General features: G+C 44.4%; 1 protein-coding gene across 1 annotated transcript; it reads right to left on the reverse strand.

Moving 5' to 3' along the window:
- Positions 1–13404: 13404 nt before the first annotated feature.
- Positions 13405–16670, reverse strand: BTG1 (BTG anti-proliferation factor 1). The gene is made up of 2 exons (XM_007524249.3): positions 16106–16670; positions 13405–14768 (listed from the first exon to the last, which is right to left on the reverse strand). Exons 1-2 carry the CDS (start codon positions 16251–16253, stop codon positions 14401–14403), a joined length of 516 nt encoding a protein of 171 aa, XP_007524311.1. The 5' UTR covers positions 16254–16670; the 3' UTR covers positions 13405–14400.
- Between the last annotated feature and the right edge of the window lie 682 nt (positions 16671–17352).

Below are 17352 nucleotides of genomic sequence, written 5' to 3' on the forward strand. Positions count from 1 at the left end.
AATGTCAGAAAGAAACCTCCTTTTGTTTTCAGTGCGTATTTGTCAGCCTGACTCAGGAAACATCCCCGACAATAAAAACTACGAAGCACCTTGCTGAGTCTGCCCCCATCCGTTCTCATTCCCGGCGGTACAGATCCAGAGCTCAGAGCAGTCAGACTTCTTTGAAAATGCAGATCCTCGCCATCTGGTTTTTATGATGTGTGATTCTCTCTAAAGTAAAGGAGAAGGAACAAAACAACAAACAAACAAACAGCCTGGTGTGTCAGCAACCCCAGTTGTACTCCTGTGAGGACCACGCTAAGTAAAAAGTGCTCAGGACAATGACTGTCATAAACCAGGTTAGTTACTGGCTGCTGACTGGCATGTCTAAGATGCTTCCTGAGAACTCTCTGGTGGATATTTGGGGAGAGAAGAGCCTCAAAGGGTTTTTTGCAAACTGCTCAGTTACTCAAATGGAATGTTCTCCCAGATTATCTCCTAGGCTATTTTTTTTTCTCTCCAAATATTTTCTTCCCTCAAGTTGCTACTTAAATATCGCCTTGTCGGTGAGGACTTCCATGGTTATTTTACTTAAAAAGGCAACCTGCCAACCCCTGCCCACTAGAACACAGGGCAGACATGGCAGCGCTGGTCCTTGTGTAGTATCTCTAAGAGTCTAGAATAGTTCCGGGCACAGAGTAAGTACTCAACAAGTACTGATCGAAGAATAGGTGGACTTGAGCTGCTTCTTCTTCTAGCATTTGCCCTTCTTCCGTAGCCAGTCAACAGCGTCAGGTTGAGCCTGATGTCAAGTTTCGAGACCTCCTTTGAATCTGGAGAGGTGGCAGTCGTTGACTATGTGGGTCATAGTCTGTCTGGAGCCGCAGGGGAAGTTCGGGTCGTCTCTGGCTCCCCAGCGATGGAACATAGCGGCGCACCGGCCATGGCCTGTTCCATAGCGATTGAGGAGGGCCCAGTCATAACGTGCTAGGTCAAAGCCGGGTTGACGCTTGCAGGGGTCTGTGATGAGGTGTTTGTTCTTGACCTCAGCTGACTGCCAACTCTGTTTCCACGAGTTGAGCTGCTTCTCCAGCCTGGCTCTGAGACTCACAGGCTGTAACAATCTTCCCGTTGAAGGACTGGGCAGTGGCTTCAGTAGCAAGGCCACAGCTACCCCAGGGGAGAACGTCACTGTGAGCAGTGCTGTGGTGTCTTTTCTCTTTTCAAAAAGAAAAAAAAGACCTGTTTGCTAGAGATAGAGAGAAATTGATAAGAGGAGGGAAAGACAGAGAAAGAGAGAGACAGAGAGACACCCGCAGCCCTGCTTCACCACTTGTGAAACATCCTCCCTGCAGGTGGGGTCTGGAGGGCTTGAACCCAGGTCCTTGTGCACTGTGACATGCTCGTTCAATCAGGTGCTCCACCACCTGGCCCTGTGTCTTATCATTCTCTATCTCTATCCCTCTGCACAAAAAGAAAAAAATGGGGGCTGAGCAGTGGTACACCGGGTTAAGCGCACATAGTATGAAGCACAAAAACCCGTGCAAGGATTCGGGTTTGAGCCCCTGGCTCTCCACTTCCAGGGAGGATGCTCCACAAGTGATGAAGCAAGTCTACAAGTGTGTCTGCCTGTCTGTCTGTCTATCTATCTCCCCCATCGCTATCAATTTCTCTCTGTCTTACCCAGTAAAATGGGGGAAAAAATGGCCACCAGGAGTAGTGGATTCATAGTGACAGCACTATGAGTCCCAGCGACGACCCTGGAGGCAGAAAATAAAATGAAACAGTGGTCGGTCTGCAGGAGCAGCAGAGTCATGTAGACGCAAAGTTATGAATGTGACCTTGGTTAGAAGTTTCCAACCCGGGGATCGGGTGGTAGCGCAGTGGGTTAAGCGCACAGGGAACAGAGCGCAAGGACCGGCATAAGGATTCCGTTTGAGCCCCCAGCTCCCCACTTGCAGGGAAGTCGCTTCACAGGCAGTGAAGCAGGTCTGCAGGTGTCTGTCTTTCTCTCCCCCTCTCTGTCTTCCCCTCCTCTCTCCATTTCTCTCTGTCCTATCCAACAGTGACATTAACAACAACAATAACCACAACAAGGCTACAACAACAAGGGCAACAAGAGGGGGAAACAATGGCCTCCAGGACCAGTAGATTCATGGTGCAGGCACTGAGCCCCAGCAATTACTCTGGAGGCAAAAAAGAAAAAAGAAAAAAAGAAGCTTCTAACCCTAACCCATCTGGGTGAGCTTGGGAGTCTAGCCTCAAACTATCCTATAGCCTGTGTAACCTTGGACTAGATACACAGCATGGCTTTGGATCTGAGATGATTGAGTACCAAATGTCTTCTGTGCGAAGCCCGTGATAAGGATTCAGTGCAGAGGTACACCGAGGTGCTTAGCACAGTCCTGGAACTCAATACAGGAAGTGCTTGTAGCATCAGTCAGAACTTCATGGGGATGTGGGGGGGGGGGGGGGGCAAAAAATGAGCTGATGCTTCAGGGAAAGATTTTGTTAGTAAGGAAGAATGAAGTTGCAATGAATGAAAATGTGTCCTCCACATAGATACAACAAATACTCTATTGAATTTCCCTAAAAATAAATAAACCAGGGAGTCAGGCGGAAGTGTAGCAGGTTAATCACAAGTGGTGCAAAGCACAAGGAAAGGCTTAAGGATCCCTGTTCCAGCTTCTGGCTCCCCACCTGCAGGGGAGTCACTTCACAGATGGTGAAGCAGGTCTGCAGATGTCTACCTTTCTCTCCCCCTCTCTGTCTTCCCCTCCTCTCTCCATTTCTCTCTGTCCTATCCAACAATGATGGCATCAATAACAACAATAATAACTACAACAATAAAAACAAGGGCAACAAAAAGGAAATAAATAAAGTATTTTTAAAAAACTTTTAAAAAAGAGAGAGAAATGATTCTACTACTGCTAAGAATAAGTAACCAAATATAGGCTTCTGGGGGTTGAGCAGTGAAGCACTCGGTTAAGCGCACACAGGACAAAGCTCAAGGACAGGCTCAAGGATCCAGGTTTGAGCCCCTGGTTCCCCACCTGCAGGGAGAAAGCTCCACAAGCTGAAGTGAAGTAGGTTTGCAGGTCTCTGTCTTTCTCCCTCTCTGTCTCCCCCTCCTCTCTTAATTTCTCTCATTCCTAGTCAATAAAATGGAAAAATCAGCCACCAGGAGCAGTGGATTCAGAGTGCAGGCACGAGCCCCAGTGATAACCCTGGAGGCAATAAATAAATAAGAAAATAACAAATAAATTGGGTTCTGCAACTGGGAATGAGGTAGTGACAAATCTCTCTACTAACCCAACCTGGACTTCACCTCATCACTGACTTGCCTTTCTTTGTGGACTACAAGAAAACAAAGTCCAGTGGACACTGAGATACTGAGTATTTTTGCACCTTGGGAGAACTAACTGAGTCCTTAGTCACTGTCACAAACCAACCACCAGTTCCAAGTCAGACGCTCAATGTACAGGGATGAGGAGAGAATTTTAATCACTGGTGATTGATTGATCTGCTTTCACTACCCCTCAGTAGATCCCAAACTCACTCACAGTCTCTTTGAGGACGATGAATCTTTGCATCTCAGCCGCATTCAAGAATCTTTTAAAAAAAGAACACTGAGACCAAGCTCTCAAGTCCAACCCATTTCACCACTAATTATGCTATAACTCGGGCCAATATTTTTAAGTGCTTTCTGGCAACTGGGGTTGAGAATTGGGAATGAAAGGAAGTGCTGTAGGCTAAGACTGAGCTATAAATATAGGTTTAACACTGGTCTCATCTGCAAAACCTACTACCCATTGACATAATCAGGCTAGAAGGAAAAAGATGGGGGGAGATAATATGTAAATTTAGCATCTTCACCAACTCTTTTGATCAAGGCTCTGATATTCTGGCTGATAATGAACGCCAATCCTTAGTAAGCTTGTTAAGTCAGTGACAGGGGCTATGACTCAAGTGTGACTACTCGCTTTAAAATAACAAGAAACCATAGCAAATTGGGGAGGGTTACACTACATGAGTAACCACTAAGTCATAACTTGTTGCAAGATAACGGTTTCTTCTGGCGACAATTTGCTTCATATACACAGTAACCATTACCGCATGTTTAGGAAGCAAAAAAAAAAAAAAAAAGGAGGGGGGAGGGAAACAACTCATTGCTTTTTTGATCCCTGCGTTTCTTAAAGGACGTTTACCTGTTCTCCACCCCCCTGCCACCACCACCACCAAAAGGAATTAACTGGGGTGGCACAGATGTTCTCTAGCTCATAGTCAGGGCTTAAGTGACCTGGGTCAACAGAATTTCACCAAGCCACATGCACCTGGGCTCTTCACATCAACTTAATGAAAAGAATGTCCATTGCTTGAGAGAGCTCGCTAGCCTGGGTGTATACCTGAGCCCCAGCACCACGTGGGGAGACGGCATTAGGAAAGCCTCAGCGCTGTGGTGCTACTTCTCCCTGTCCATCTGTCTGTCTGGCTCTCTTCTGTTTTCTCTCTCAAAATGATAACAAAACAAAAACTACCTAGGAATGGTAAAAATGTATGAGGCCCTGGCAACCAACACACACACACACACACACACACACACGTTAATGTCCAGGAGGGACTTATACCCAAAATGTTAATATAAAACTAGTCTTGAAAATTTTCTTTAAAGACTCATCACAAAAATGATTTAAAAAAAAAATGAGGGCAGGGGGCCATGGCAGGTTAAGCACACATAGTACAAAGCATAATGGAATGTGCAAGGATCTTGGTTCGAGACTATGGCCCCCCACCTGCGGGGAGGGGGGGGGGTAGGGAGAGGGGACCACTTCACAACCAGTGAAGCAAGTCTGCAGGTGTCTATCTTTCTCCCTCTCTGTCTCCTCTTCCCCTCTCAATTTTTCTCTGCCCTATCCACAACATGAGGAAAAAATGGCTACAGGAAAAGTGGATTTGAAGTGCAGGCTTAACTAAGCCCCAGCAATAACTCTAGAGGCAAAAAAAAAAAAAAAGGAAAAAGAAAAAGAAAAGAAAAATGAGGCAAGACGAGACATGCCATCTCTCACACCCTGGAAGCATCTCCAATCTACACAGCTCACAATGAAAGTTCCTTTTTCTTTTTAAATTTTAATTCTATTTATTTATTGGATAGAGCCAGCCAAAAATCGAGAGGGGAGGAGGACATTGAGAGAGGAGGAGGAGATAGAGAAGGATAGGGACAGAGAGACACCTGCAGCCCTGCCTCGCCACTCACAAAACCTTCCCCTGCAGGTGGGGACCAGGGCTCGAACCTGGGTCCTCGAGCACAGTAATATGTGTGGTCAACCAGGTGCGCCCTTGGAAGTCTTTCTATAGTAATCCCTCTCTCTGCACTGTAGCTCTTAGGACATGGATGTCAGCATTTTTTTCTTGGTATGTCTCTGTTTGGGTTTTCACATTTGCTTATTTAACTTCCTGTCACGAGGTTCTGAGCCCCTTAAGGGCAGAGACAAGTGAAAATAAATGGTTTGCATTCTCAGTGCTCAACACAGTACCTGACACAGAGAAGAACTCAGGAAGTACTTATTAAAAGAATGTGACAGATACAAAACCAACCAAACAGCGACTGGAAAGGATCCTAGGAGGCTGGGGGTAGTAGGCAGCATAATGGTGATGCAGAAAGACTCTCATGCCTGAAACTCCAAAGACCCAGGTTCAATTCCCTGCACTACCATAAGCCAGAGCTGAGCAGTGCTCTGTGTAAAGAAGGAAGAGGAGGAAGAGGAGGAGGAGGAAAGAATCAATCCTAGGAGACAGAAGAAGGAGGAGGAGAGGAAAAAGAAAAGAAAAGAAAAGAAAGAATCCTAGGAGACTTAAGAGGAGAGAGTAATGTGGAGAAAGCTAGCTTTCCCCTGATGGTTCAATGTTATATAAGCACTCCACCTCTAATTCTAGAACCATAACTACTATCTCAAGAGTTACTGTTGTGACAGCACTGACCACCTAGACCTTGTTTTTTAAATTTCCTCCAGGGTTACTGCTGTGGCTCAGTGCCTGCACTACAAATCCACTGCTCCTGGAGGCTATTTTTCCCTTTTTTGTTGCCCTTGTTGCTTATCATCATTATTATTATTATTGATGTCGTTGTGGTTGGATAGGACAGAGAGAAATGGAGAGAGGAGGGGAAGACAGAGAGGGGGAGAGAAAGATAGACACCTGCAGACCTGCTTCACTGCTTGTGAAGCGACTCCCCTGCAAGGTGGGGAGCCGGGGGCTCGCACGGGGATCCTGACGCCGGTCCTTGCGCTTTGCGCCATGTGCGCTTAACCGGCTGCGCTACCTCCCAGCCCCCAAACCTTGTTTTAATTAGCTCCAAACGTTGTGTCTTACATCACAATCTTAAATGCTATAGAAACACAGAAACTGATTTATAAAGCTACTTCCAGCACAGCCTGAGCCACACAGGGGCTTTAAGATGCGAGACTTCTGGAAGGGTCAAAGGAATTTTGCCTATTAAAGTCTCTGGAGGTTCTTCTAAGAATGGGGTCCTTTGTTTCCTATACTGTTACCAAATAAGTTAGCAAGAAGCTCTGCTGACCAAGTACCTATTTCACTGAGGAATGCAGTAAGTAACACTATATACACACCACACAGCAGCAAGCTAGTCAATAAAGATTTCTTCACCTAGGGCAAAAGAACCAAATTCACCCTGAAAAGAACATGTGACGTGTGATCGCAGATTCACTTCTGGCTCGGAGAAATCACATTATGAGAGATTCAAGCAACACTGCATCAGGTTACATCACAAACAAACTCAAGCCTGAACTGATGATTAAAAAAAAAGGGGGAGAGGTGGTGCAGTGAATAAAGCATTGGACTCTCAAGCATGAGGTCCTAAGTTCAATTCCCCAGTAGCACAAGTACCAGAGTGATGCCTGATTCTCTCTCTCTCCTCCTCTCCCTCTCATTCATAAATAAATATATTTTTTAAAAAGCTGTTTTCCTTTACAGTAAAGGAAATATTCTCAACCACTTTAGATAAAAGAGATAAGAGTCACACTGACTTCTGTTTGAAAACTGCTGAGGGCCAGTGAGAGAGCTGAGCTGGGAGGGTATCGGCTTTGCCGTGAATGTGACACAAGTTTGAACCTGGCTCCCAAGATACTGGGGGTAACAGCTTTACAGTGTCATGGTGTCTCTTTCCCTTTCTCCCTCTTCCTGAAAAAAAAAAAAAAGTCAGCCTGGAGCAGTGAAGCTCCAGTGATGAAAGAGAAAAAAAAGTTTGAAAAACCTCTAGCAAAAGTATGACCAAAATACAAGACCAGAAGAACTGCAAACCCTGGGGAAAGTCAACTTAATTAATATCCTGCACGGCGGCTGGAAGGATGAGCAGGATAACGAATGCAAACATGCATTGCACAGGGCTGTGCTGCTACGTATGCTTGGTATTTGCCAACTTAAGTTGTCTTCAATGTAGACAACAGATCTAAAGGAGTCTGTCTTCCCCTAACCGCCCACCCCACTTTTTTGGCCTCTACAAAGAAAATAGTCCAGAAAACCACAACACTGAGGGACTAGCTCAAGAAAAGTCTATGAACCAAACATATAATGTCTGGGTTATCTGTTATTTCCATCCTTTTAAATCACCAGTAGTTCATTTTTTCCTTTACGGTGTCATTTCAAGTCAGAAACACAAGAACACAGCTACTGCCTACAGCCAAGAAAACTCCAATCACACAGTGCCATCATCCAATTATCAAGAAGATTAACCGCTCTATTAAAATTTGCCTCTACGATGAGATCCTGATTTCCAAGAAGCCAACCATTCACTGCAAGTTGTTCTCATGTTTGCCCTTGACAACACTGCGGTTTTTATCCTCAGTTTTATATAGGGAGTGATGGGCTCCAAGTCACAAGCTGGTAGCTATTACATGCTTGGATGGCAACTCACTCTTCTGAGTCCAAGACTAGGAATCTTTACACCAGTTAAATGGACTCCACAGAAGGAAGCCTAGTTTTAAAGACTGTCCTAAGCTCCTTAGCATGGGGTGTGACAGTATTAAAAGAAAAAAAAATGTTCAAAGATGGTTAACTAGCAATGATGAGAAGTTAAAATGTGTTTCAACAATACATATGTGGGAGTCGGGCTGTAGTGCAGCGGGCTAAGCGCAGGTGGCGCAAAGCACAAAGACCGGCATAAGGATCCCGGTTCGAACCCCGGCTCCCCACCTGCAGGGGAGTCGCTTCACAGGCGGTGAAGCAGGTCTGCAGGTGTCTATCTTTCTCTCCTCCTTTCTGTCTTCCCCTCCCTCTCTCTATTTCTCTCTGTCCTATCCAACAACAACAATAATAACTACAACAATAAAACAACAAGGGCAATAAAAGGGAATAAATAAATAAAATATAAAAAAAATTTTAAGAAATACATATGTATGTGTACACACACACACACACACACACACGTAGGTACACTAACCGACTGAGATATTGAAGTCAGAAAGGCCTGTATTCCAATCATTATGCATTAGCTATTTATTAGTTGTTTGGTAGCTATTTACTAGCTGTTTGGTTTGGGGCAATTTACTTACAACTACCCAAGTTAGTTTTCTATACATTAAAAAAAAAATGACATCAGGAAATATGATCTGTCCACTTGATCCAATTATTGGGAGGTGAATTAAGATATTGTAATCTGAAGGCTCACAAGAGTCATCTATAGGAATAACTCCATTTATTCTATTGACTTCAAAGGGACAAAACTATGATAAATCAAGACCAGAAAACTCACTGAACCCTCCTTACAGTACAGTTGTCAAATTTTATCACTTTCAGTTCATACCTACTTCTAGAACCTTCTCAAATACACTGTCAATCATTTTTCCTTCCTAGAATTCCAGGGCTTGGTCAGAATAAGGTGAAGCCAAATTTAACATTTTGGGTTTACAAATAAGGACTTAAGCAGATAAACTAAAATACAAAAAGGCAACCCACCCTCTTTAGAGTTAAGACTCCGCTTCCAGAACTTAATCGTGATTTATTCTTGAGACAGCAAGCACTATTCTAGTGATAATTACTTAGCGAAACAGTACCCGAAACTTAATCAGTCATGCGCTTCCCATCAACTAAAATTTTAGTTTATCTCATCTGCACAGATTCACATTTTTTCTTTTCTTTAAAAAAAAAAAAGTGTGTTTTTGCATAAGCACATGAAGATGTGTACAAAAGTATTTTAAAAGAACAACACAAAATAACTTTGGAGATGACACATTCAGAGACTTAAAAAGCAAACGTCCCCATGGGTGAAACAGCTTTCCATCAATGTTGCACTGTGAAGTAAGTTAGGGTTTGATGTAACACCTTCCCAATTCAGGAATGCAGTTTAAGCCACTGTTTTTCCTGTTTGGTGGTCCTTACTGTGATTTTTAGTTTTCTAGTCTATACTCAAACCATCTCCCTCTTAATCCAGAATAGATTCACCAATAACCTTCACAACTCCAAGGTGAGATTATATTCAAGTGGCATACAGAAGTTAAAAAAAAAAAAATCCCCCCTAAAATACTGAGTGCTTAGAGAGAGTACTACCTTTGAACTTCTTTAAAAATGCCGTCAGGGGGGCCGAGTGTTTGTGCACCTGGTTGAGAGCACGTGTTACAATGTGCGAGGACCCAGGTTCAAGTCCCTGGCCCCTACCTGCAGTTGGGGAAGGCTTTGTGAATGGTGAAGCAATGTTATAGGTGTCTCTGTCTTTCTCCCTCTCTATCACCCCCTTCCCTCTCGATTTCTGGCTGTCTCTATCCAAAAAATAAATAAGAGACAATACAAAAAAATATAAATAAATAAAAAAAAAATGCCCTTAGGCAGCCTGGGAGAGATGGGTTAGCAGATGGAGCTCATGACTAGTATGACTGAAACTCAAGACGCCTCTTACCACTTCCGGTCCTTCTTGCTCTCAAACTGAAATCAATCAGAATAAAACTGCTTTTAGGACTATTGTTTATCTTTCCCATCCAGTTGTTCCCCAGCCCAGTTTCCACTTAGGATGGGTCATACACCCTCCTGCTCTGGTACCTCCATAGTACGGACTGTCCCAGATTCATGAACCACAGAAGCCAGAACCACACAGTTCTTCCCAAACTCTCTGCCAAGGACCACCAGAGCTCCCCAGACTTCTTTTGACTTCCCTCAGTGATGACAAGGAATAATAGACTGACTGCTAATCCTCTTAAGTTCCTCCATCTCAGTGAAGCTTCCTTCTTTATGATTTCCCCCATCCTCATCTTTTATATCTAACTTTACTCAGAATCACTTTGTCCTTCGGTCAGAGAGTTACTTGTATTATACACAAGTCCCCAAGGAACACGACGTTATCTTCAAACACTGAAAGGATATAAACACCATCAGAGGTTCAAAAAGTAAAACAGTCTCTTTGTTCAATAGTGAGACAGCGGAAACCACTTTTAAAAAATGAAATTCTCTGGCTGGAGGCTTCCATCCTTTTTGTGGATCTGTTGGATATATAAACCGTGCTCAAACTGGAGAGGGAAAAAAGAAAAAAAAACACCAACAAAAAAGTGGTGTCAATTATACACCACAAATTATCTGCTGACAAAATAACCCTCACTACTAATACTGTCAGCTAGACTTGGTTTGGAAGACCTCAAAAACAAATCTTAACACAGTGCTTTAATCGTGTTCTTTCGTTTTGTTATTCTCAGAAAATACAAATGACCTATAGGGATAATCAGAATGTCTAACTCATAGGCATTCCTCTGGTCTACTTTGAAATCCCACATAACCATTTTCCTGGCTTATGCATCTCAATTTTGGTTGGTAGTACAATCTGCTTCACTACAAAAGATGTTGAAACCTTAGGTTCACAAACATGAAAAGTAACCATCTCAATATCTTGGCAGCTAGCGTGTAAATAAAGTTCAGCGGTGAAGACTCAGAAATGAGTCTCCAAGCACAGGTAGTCCACATGCCTTCATGTAAGAAATCTATTTGTTCCAGGTAATCCAGAGTACACTTTTGTAGTCACTTGTGGATTGACCAGCTCTCCCTGTTCTGCACACCAACAGCATTTTACCATGAGATTTGAAATTGAGGTGCAAAGAAGGGGGCTACTTTTAAGGTTCAATATACAAAACCCTACTTCAACTCTTATATTTCTCTTCTACAGAAAGAACCAGACTAAAAACCACAAGGTGAAAACAAAGACAGGGAACCTGAAAGCATTTAGTCATAAGACACTAAAAGGGTGTCTGATCAACCCCATGTCCTATTCTATCTCAACAAAATAACATGAATCGCTGTCACATTCCAGTAACTCAGAAAGACAGTTGTTGCAATAGCACAAGAAAGCTTTTTTTTTTTTTTGAAGCAATTTCAATCTTAAGACTGAAATATGACAAACTCAGGGCAACGATACATGATTCCAACTCCAGCTGCTCACTCCCACTATCCGATGCGAACTGGGCTAATTCTTCCCATACAATTTGGTTCTGAGCCTTGTTTCCACACTGTTGAGCAAGGCTGCACTTACATCAGGAGAAACAGAATATTTCAAATACTCAAAGTCAGAAAGCAACATTCCTAACTTTTGGTTTGGTTTTGCCAATACTATGAAATACCTGTGCCAACTGCAACCCACCATTTTAAAACCCATCATTTCTTAAATCCAGTTCAAAGATGCCTTTTAAGTCACTGTCAAAGCCTTTTAAATTATATCACTATTAAAAAAAAAAATGGTATGACTACATGTGCCACACTGACATACAACTGCATGTACATACGGCAAACACTCAAAATTAAAATCAAAATAGATAGGCAAAACATGCCCCAGAAGCAATGAACAAGATATAGCAAACAGCTACCACAGAGCAGACAATTGTCTGGGGGGAAAAAGGTTAAAGACACAGGAAACAGCTGGATGCTAGATTTTAGTGATATGTGCAAGTCCTTTAAAGAGGAACTTAACTGCTTCTTAAATACTAAACATCACCTGAATTCTAAAACAAAGTGTTTTTCTTAAAAAGTTATCTCACCACCACATTTTTCTTAAAGTACCAAAACAAAAAAAGAAGTCTGATATCAATGTCTCTAAAAAAAACAGTTCTCCAGTGAGGTTTTATAACAAGCGAGAAAAAAAAAAAAGTAGTTTAAGTACTAAAATTTCTTTCTACACTGTAAAATGGATCTTCATTTGGTTTTGGTTTAGTGTAAAGACTGGTCACTAAACTTGGGGGGGTGGTTTACCAGATGATTTGCAGTTGGTAAACAATAGCAGTGAGCACTGGCATGGGACCAGGGTAAAAACTATTATTAACAACTGTTTTCTCCTAGTTAAACTAGAAAAACTGGGAGCATGGGACTTGGGGGGGCTTTTCAAAAAATAAACTGAAAAACCACAGTGAATCTGTCACTACAGTTCTCAAGGATGGCCTAACCCCCTCCCCAGAAAAGGTTTATCATTGGTTTTCTAATGACTTGCACATTATTTAGCTGTATATTCTTTGTGTAATTTACAGTCAAAATAACCTTACATGTGTATTACTGGTTTCAAAAAAATTGCAGGTATCCAGTGTGAACATGTTTACCTGTAAAAATAAAATTTAAAAAAAGCCACTGTATGTGACTATCTCTCACCCCCAGAGGCAGACCTAGTTAAGTCAAACTGCACAGGAAAAAAAAAAAAAAAAAAACTCCTATTTTAAATTCCCACTGAAAACCATGTTATATACTATAGCCAAATACCTTATCAAGTCTTTTAAGGAGATGGGGTGGCCTAGTAGTCTCTACCCCAGCACTCAAAATCTTTCCACTGGATTTAGTTTAGATTTGATTAGGAAATTTAAAAAAAGTGCTACGTAAGGAATCAAACAGCATTTCGACCTTTGAGAATAAAAATTCAGACATACCTTTTGTTGAATCCAGATTAAGTGATTTCTAATATAAATCTTGCAGTTGAGGAGAAAAAGCAACCAATCTCTCTGTAGTCATTAGCCTGTTCTGTTTTGTTTTGTATTTTTAAAGACTACAGATCATCTGCCCCAAGATATTCTAATCGAACAAGAAATTCATGGGGCAAAATAGTTGCTTTTCAAAGGAGGGCCACAAAGGAACAACCTTTTATATCTTCACTTCAACAGGGAAGCAGTAAAGTGTAATCCTTTAGAGTTATTTATTTTTTTTGGTAGATGTTACACCTTTGTCTCATCCTCATTTCATGAGATTAGCCTGGTAATTGGGTCCATTTTCTGACTTTGCATTAAAAAAAATTTTCCCATGGTTTCCTCTAGCAAGTATAATACAGATTACTTCCACTCCTTTCAAGTGGTTTTCACCATGAGCGGTGTGCAACGGATAGATAGTTCAGAGCTTATAGAGCCTGTCTTCTGAGAAAGTATTTCTTTTAGATGAACCTCTATAATCATGACAAGAGATTGATTAAAATGCCAAGATAAGAAACAATTTATTATAGAGAGAAGAAAAATTTCTCATCCAAAATATAGGAATCTGTACAACTTTGCCACAATCAATATACATGAACTGTACAAATTTACACCAGTTCATAATTTACCAAATAAAAGATGACTAACAAAGTTCACAAAATAGATGGTGGTTTGTGGAAAAGACTTTTACCCCATATTAAGTACAAGGAAAGTTACAAACCAGGCCTCCACTTTCTAAAAAATACGAAGTTTACTCGGTCTTAGAAAACTACAAGCTAGCAAATGTACAGAGAGAGCTGGCTGGTGCTAACACCACAGTTGAAACAGTGTCTTTTAAAATTTTTTTTTTTTTAAGCCTGTTGCCGTGGCAGAATTCCGGTCATTTGCTACTTTCAAGGCCAAAAACACAACACAAGGTCTGACCATTTCCTCAGGTCATGCTTACAGAGTTTGTCTTATGTACATTGTTTTTTTTTTTTTACATATTTAAGTGCTAGGTAAAAGTCTTGTCATAAAATTTCCAGTACTGTCATGTTTAAAAACATGGTGCTTTTTCCTATTGAGCTGCCCAAAAAAAAAAAAAAAGATTAACGATTTTCAAGTGGAGTAGTGCAAATTTCCTCTGTAAGATCTACTTCAGAGAAAGAGGCTCTTTGAAATACAGATTTTTTCTCTTTTTTTGCGTTCAAGGGACTGATGTTAAGTATAATGTCTGGGAGAAAATGGAACCCACCCTAGGACTTCACTCCCTAGCAACGAAAAGTGATCATTCACTTGGACTCACAGGCTATTAAATCATTTTAAAAAAAAAAAAAAAAAAAAAAAAAAGGTACCACTCTATCTTGTGTGCCAGATCTTCACAGCTGTAACATGGTTTAAATTCCATAATCCATCCCCCAAAGAGGAAGCCCACCCAAAGCACAAAAAAAAAAAAAAAAAAATCAAATTTATCCATCCATTATAAGATGAGATCCATCCATAAGACTATATCTTAACCTGATACAGTCATCATATTGTAGTTTTTGGAAGGGCTTGTTCTGCCCAAGAGAAGTTCCTCCTTGCAGCTGATTCTGCTGTCTACCATTTGCACGCTGGTGCTGTTTGGGGTGGTCGCTCCTGCCGGCGAGGCCTCGTACAGCACGCAGATGGAACCGTCCTCTCCGATCCTGTAGGACACCTCGTAGGGGTCCACCCAGAGGGTGAGTTCGCTGGGGAGCAGCCGGAACAGCTCCTGGCTGCTCAGCCCGATCCGCTGCGCCGCCTGTCCAATCAGAGGATCCATTTTATGGTTGATGCGGATACAGCGGTAACCTGATCCTTTGCAGGGCTTTTCTGGGAACCAGTGATGTTTATAATGTTCTGGAGGAGACGGAAAAAAAAAGGGGGAAGAGAAGGGAGAAAATAAATAATACTAAAAAAAAAAATTTTTTTTTTAAAGCAATGCTTTCAACTGGCTGTAAGGCAGCTCCCTCCCCCCCCCCCAGCTGCTGGTGCCTCTTTGCGAAGTGTAGACAGAAACTCTCTGAACTCTTTTTTCTTTTTCTTTTCTTTTCTTTTTTTTTTTTGTGTGTGGGGGGGTGGGGGGGGTGAGGATACCCGAGGCTGAGGCTGGACCCAAGGAAGGGAGACAAGACACACAGGACAAAAAAGCACCGGGTCCGGGCAGGGTGGGGGAGTGGGTGGGGGGCAGGAGGAGGGCGGGCGGGAACCTGTTTACCCCCCACGCCCACCCCCCCAACCCCCGCACAATGGGCTTTGGGGCTTAGCAGGAAGAGAAGCGCCACCGCCGCCGGGCTGCTGAACCCCAAACGAGAAGAGGAGGAGGGGAGGAAAAGAAAAAAAAAAAAAAAAAAAAAACGCAAAAGAAAGAGAAAAAGAAGAAAAACAAGCACAACCCTCTCTCACCACGCTCTGGAGCAGGGTTGTGAATTGTATCGGTGACACATGCCGATGATTAATGGGGCGCAGAGAGACAGAGACAGAGAGAGAGAGAGAGAGAGAGAGAGAAAGAGTGAAAGAGAAAGAAAGAAAAGAAGGAAAGAGAAAAAAAAAGAGAAGACACCCCCGACCCCGCACATTCATCCCAAGAAAGAGGGGGGGAAAAAAGATACCCCCCAACCCCGTACATCCATCCCAAGAAAGAAAGAAAGAAAGAAAGAAAGAAAGAAAGAAAGAAAGAAAGAAAGAAAGAAAAGGAAAAAAGAGAGAAGACACCCCCCCACCACCCCGCACATCCATCCCAAGCCGCCCCCAGGGCAGCGGGGCGGCCTCCCAGCCCCGGGTCCCAACGGTTGGAAGAGAACTGGGGGAGGGGAGGTGGGGGAGAGAGGAGGAGGAGGAGGAGGAGGAGGAGGAGGAAGGGAGGCGGGGGAGAGGGAGAGGGGCAGCTCCAGGAGGCACCCCCAGACCCCAGGTTCCTTTGTGTGTGTGCGTCCCCCTCCCCTCCCTCCACCCCCCCACCCAATCCGCAGACGGTCCGAGGACCCTCCGCGCCCGCCCCCTCGGGCTTCCCGACTTTCTTTGTTGGGCGTCTGCTTCGCTTTCTCCCCACGGGCCCCCGGAGGGGCGCACCCCCCCACCCGCAAGCCCCCAAACCCCCCGCGGGACCCGCCGTTAGCGGCCGCTCGCTCCCCCTCCCCCGGGCTCCCCCTCCCCCGGGGGCTCCCGCCGCCGCTCCCGCCGCCGCTCCCGCTCACCTGCCAGCAGCTCCTGGAGGCTCTGGCTGAAGGTCTGCAGCTGCCGCTCGCTCGTCAGCCCCTTGGTGCGGAGGAACTTGGAGATGAAGGACACGGCGGCGGCGATCTCGCCTATCATGGTGGCGGCCCGGGAGTAGAAGGGATGCATGGGGGCGGCGGGGCAGGGCGGCCCGGGGCTCGGCAAGGCGCGGCCCCCGACGGCGGAGCGGCCACCCCGGGCTCTTCCCTGCTCGCGGGTCACAAGGGCTCAGAGAGGGAAGGAGAGGACGTGAAAAGGAAGGGGGGGGGTGATGGCCTGGGAAGAGAAGGCAAAGAGCGGGGTGGGGAGGGAAAAGGCGAATGGCTATACTTTCTTTTTTTTTTTCTTTTCTTTCTTTTTTTTTCTCTTATTATTTTTTTTATAAGTAAAAAAAAAAAAAAAAAAGTTCTTCTCGAGACAGGAGGCGGCAGGAAAGAGGAAGAGCCGAGCGACGGCGGCCTGGTCACATCGCTCGGACCCCCGCAGCCGCCTCCGCCTCCAGCTCCGCAGCCTCCGAAGATCCCAGCAATTGCATTTCCAGCTTCCTGAACGGGAGGGGAGGCGAAGAGATGCGGGCGCCGTGCAGCCCTTTTTATAGCGCCGCGGAAAGGAAGTGGCGTAGCCGGAGCGTGAAAGCCGACTCCAGCCAATCCGGAGATCGCACCATTGTGACGCAAGCAGATTCGGAGCCGGAGGGGGCGGGAAAAGGGGCCGGGGGCGGGGCCAGAGACGCGGGGGGCGGGAGGAGGGAAGAGAGGGAGGAGCTGACGTCATCCGCTTGTAAACAAATAAACCCCGAGTGGCGGCGGCCGCGGACCTCCGAGCGGGGGCCGGGAGCTGGGAGGAGACCGGGGGTGCGCGTGTGAAAGCTCCGCCCCCGGAGCTGGACTCCTCCCCCGGCTCCTGCAGCTCCAGGCCCCCGCAAGGGTGCATCCTTCTCCAACCGTACAGCTGGTTTGCAGAAAGGCGGACTTGAGTGCAGAGAAAAAGGCGCCATCCCAGAACTCTCAACCTTTGTGCACCTCCAAAAAAAAGAATAAGAAAAAAAAAAAAAAAGGATTTTGGTTCAGAACCTCCCCAGTGGAACAAGAAAAAGAAAGATAAAAGGAAGATGACCAGAGAGCTCTCAACTGCAAACTCCCATCAGGACCCGGAGAGGGAAAGAGAAGAGAAAAAAATAAGGAAGGACATTTCAGCAGTAATAGGTGTGTAGGTGTGACTTGGAAAG

The sequence above is a fragment of the Erinaceus europaeus genome, chromosome 7 (assembly GCF_950295315.1).
Source record: "Erinaceus europaeus chromosome 7, mEriEur2.1, whole genome shotgun sequence".
Lineage (NCBI taxonomy): Eukaryota > Metazoa > Chordata > Mammalia > Eulipotyphla > Erinaceidae > Erinaceus > Erinaceus europaeus.

Excerpts from the sequence above, each read along its gene's own strand:
- BTG1 (XM_007524249.3), bottom strand. The coding sequence starts at position 16,253 with ATGCATCCCTTCTACTCCCGGGCCGCCACCATGATAGGCGAGATCGCC. Across the intron at positions 14,769-16,105 it reads CCTCCAGGAGCTGCTGGCAG|AACATTATAAACATCACTGG; the intron begins GTGAGCGGGAGC and ends CGTCTCCTCCAG.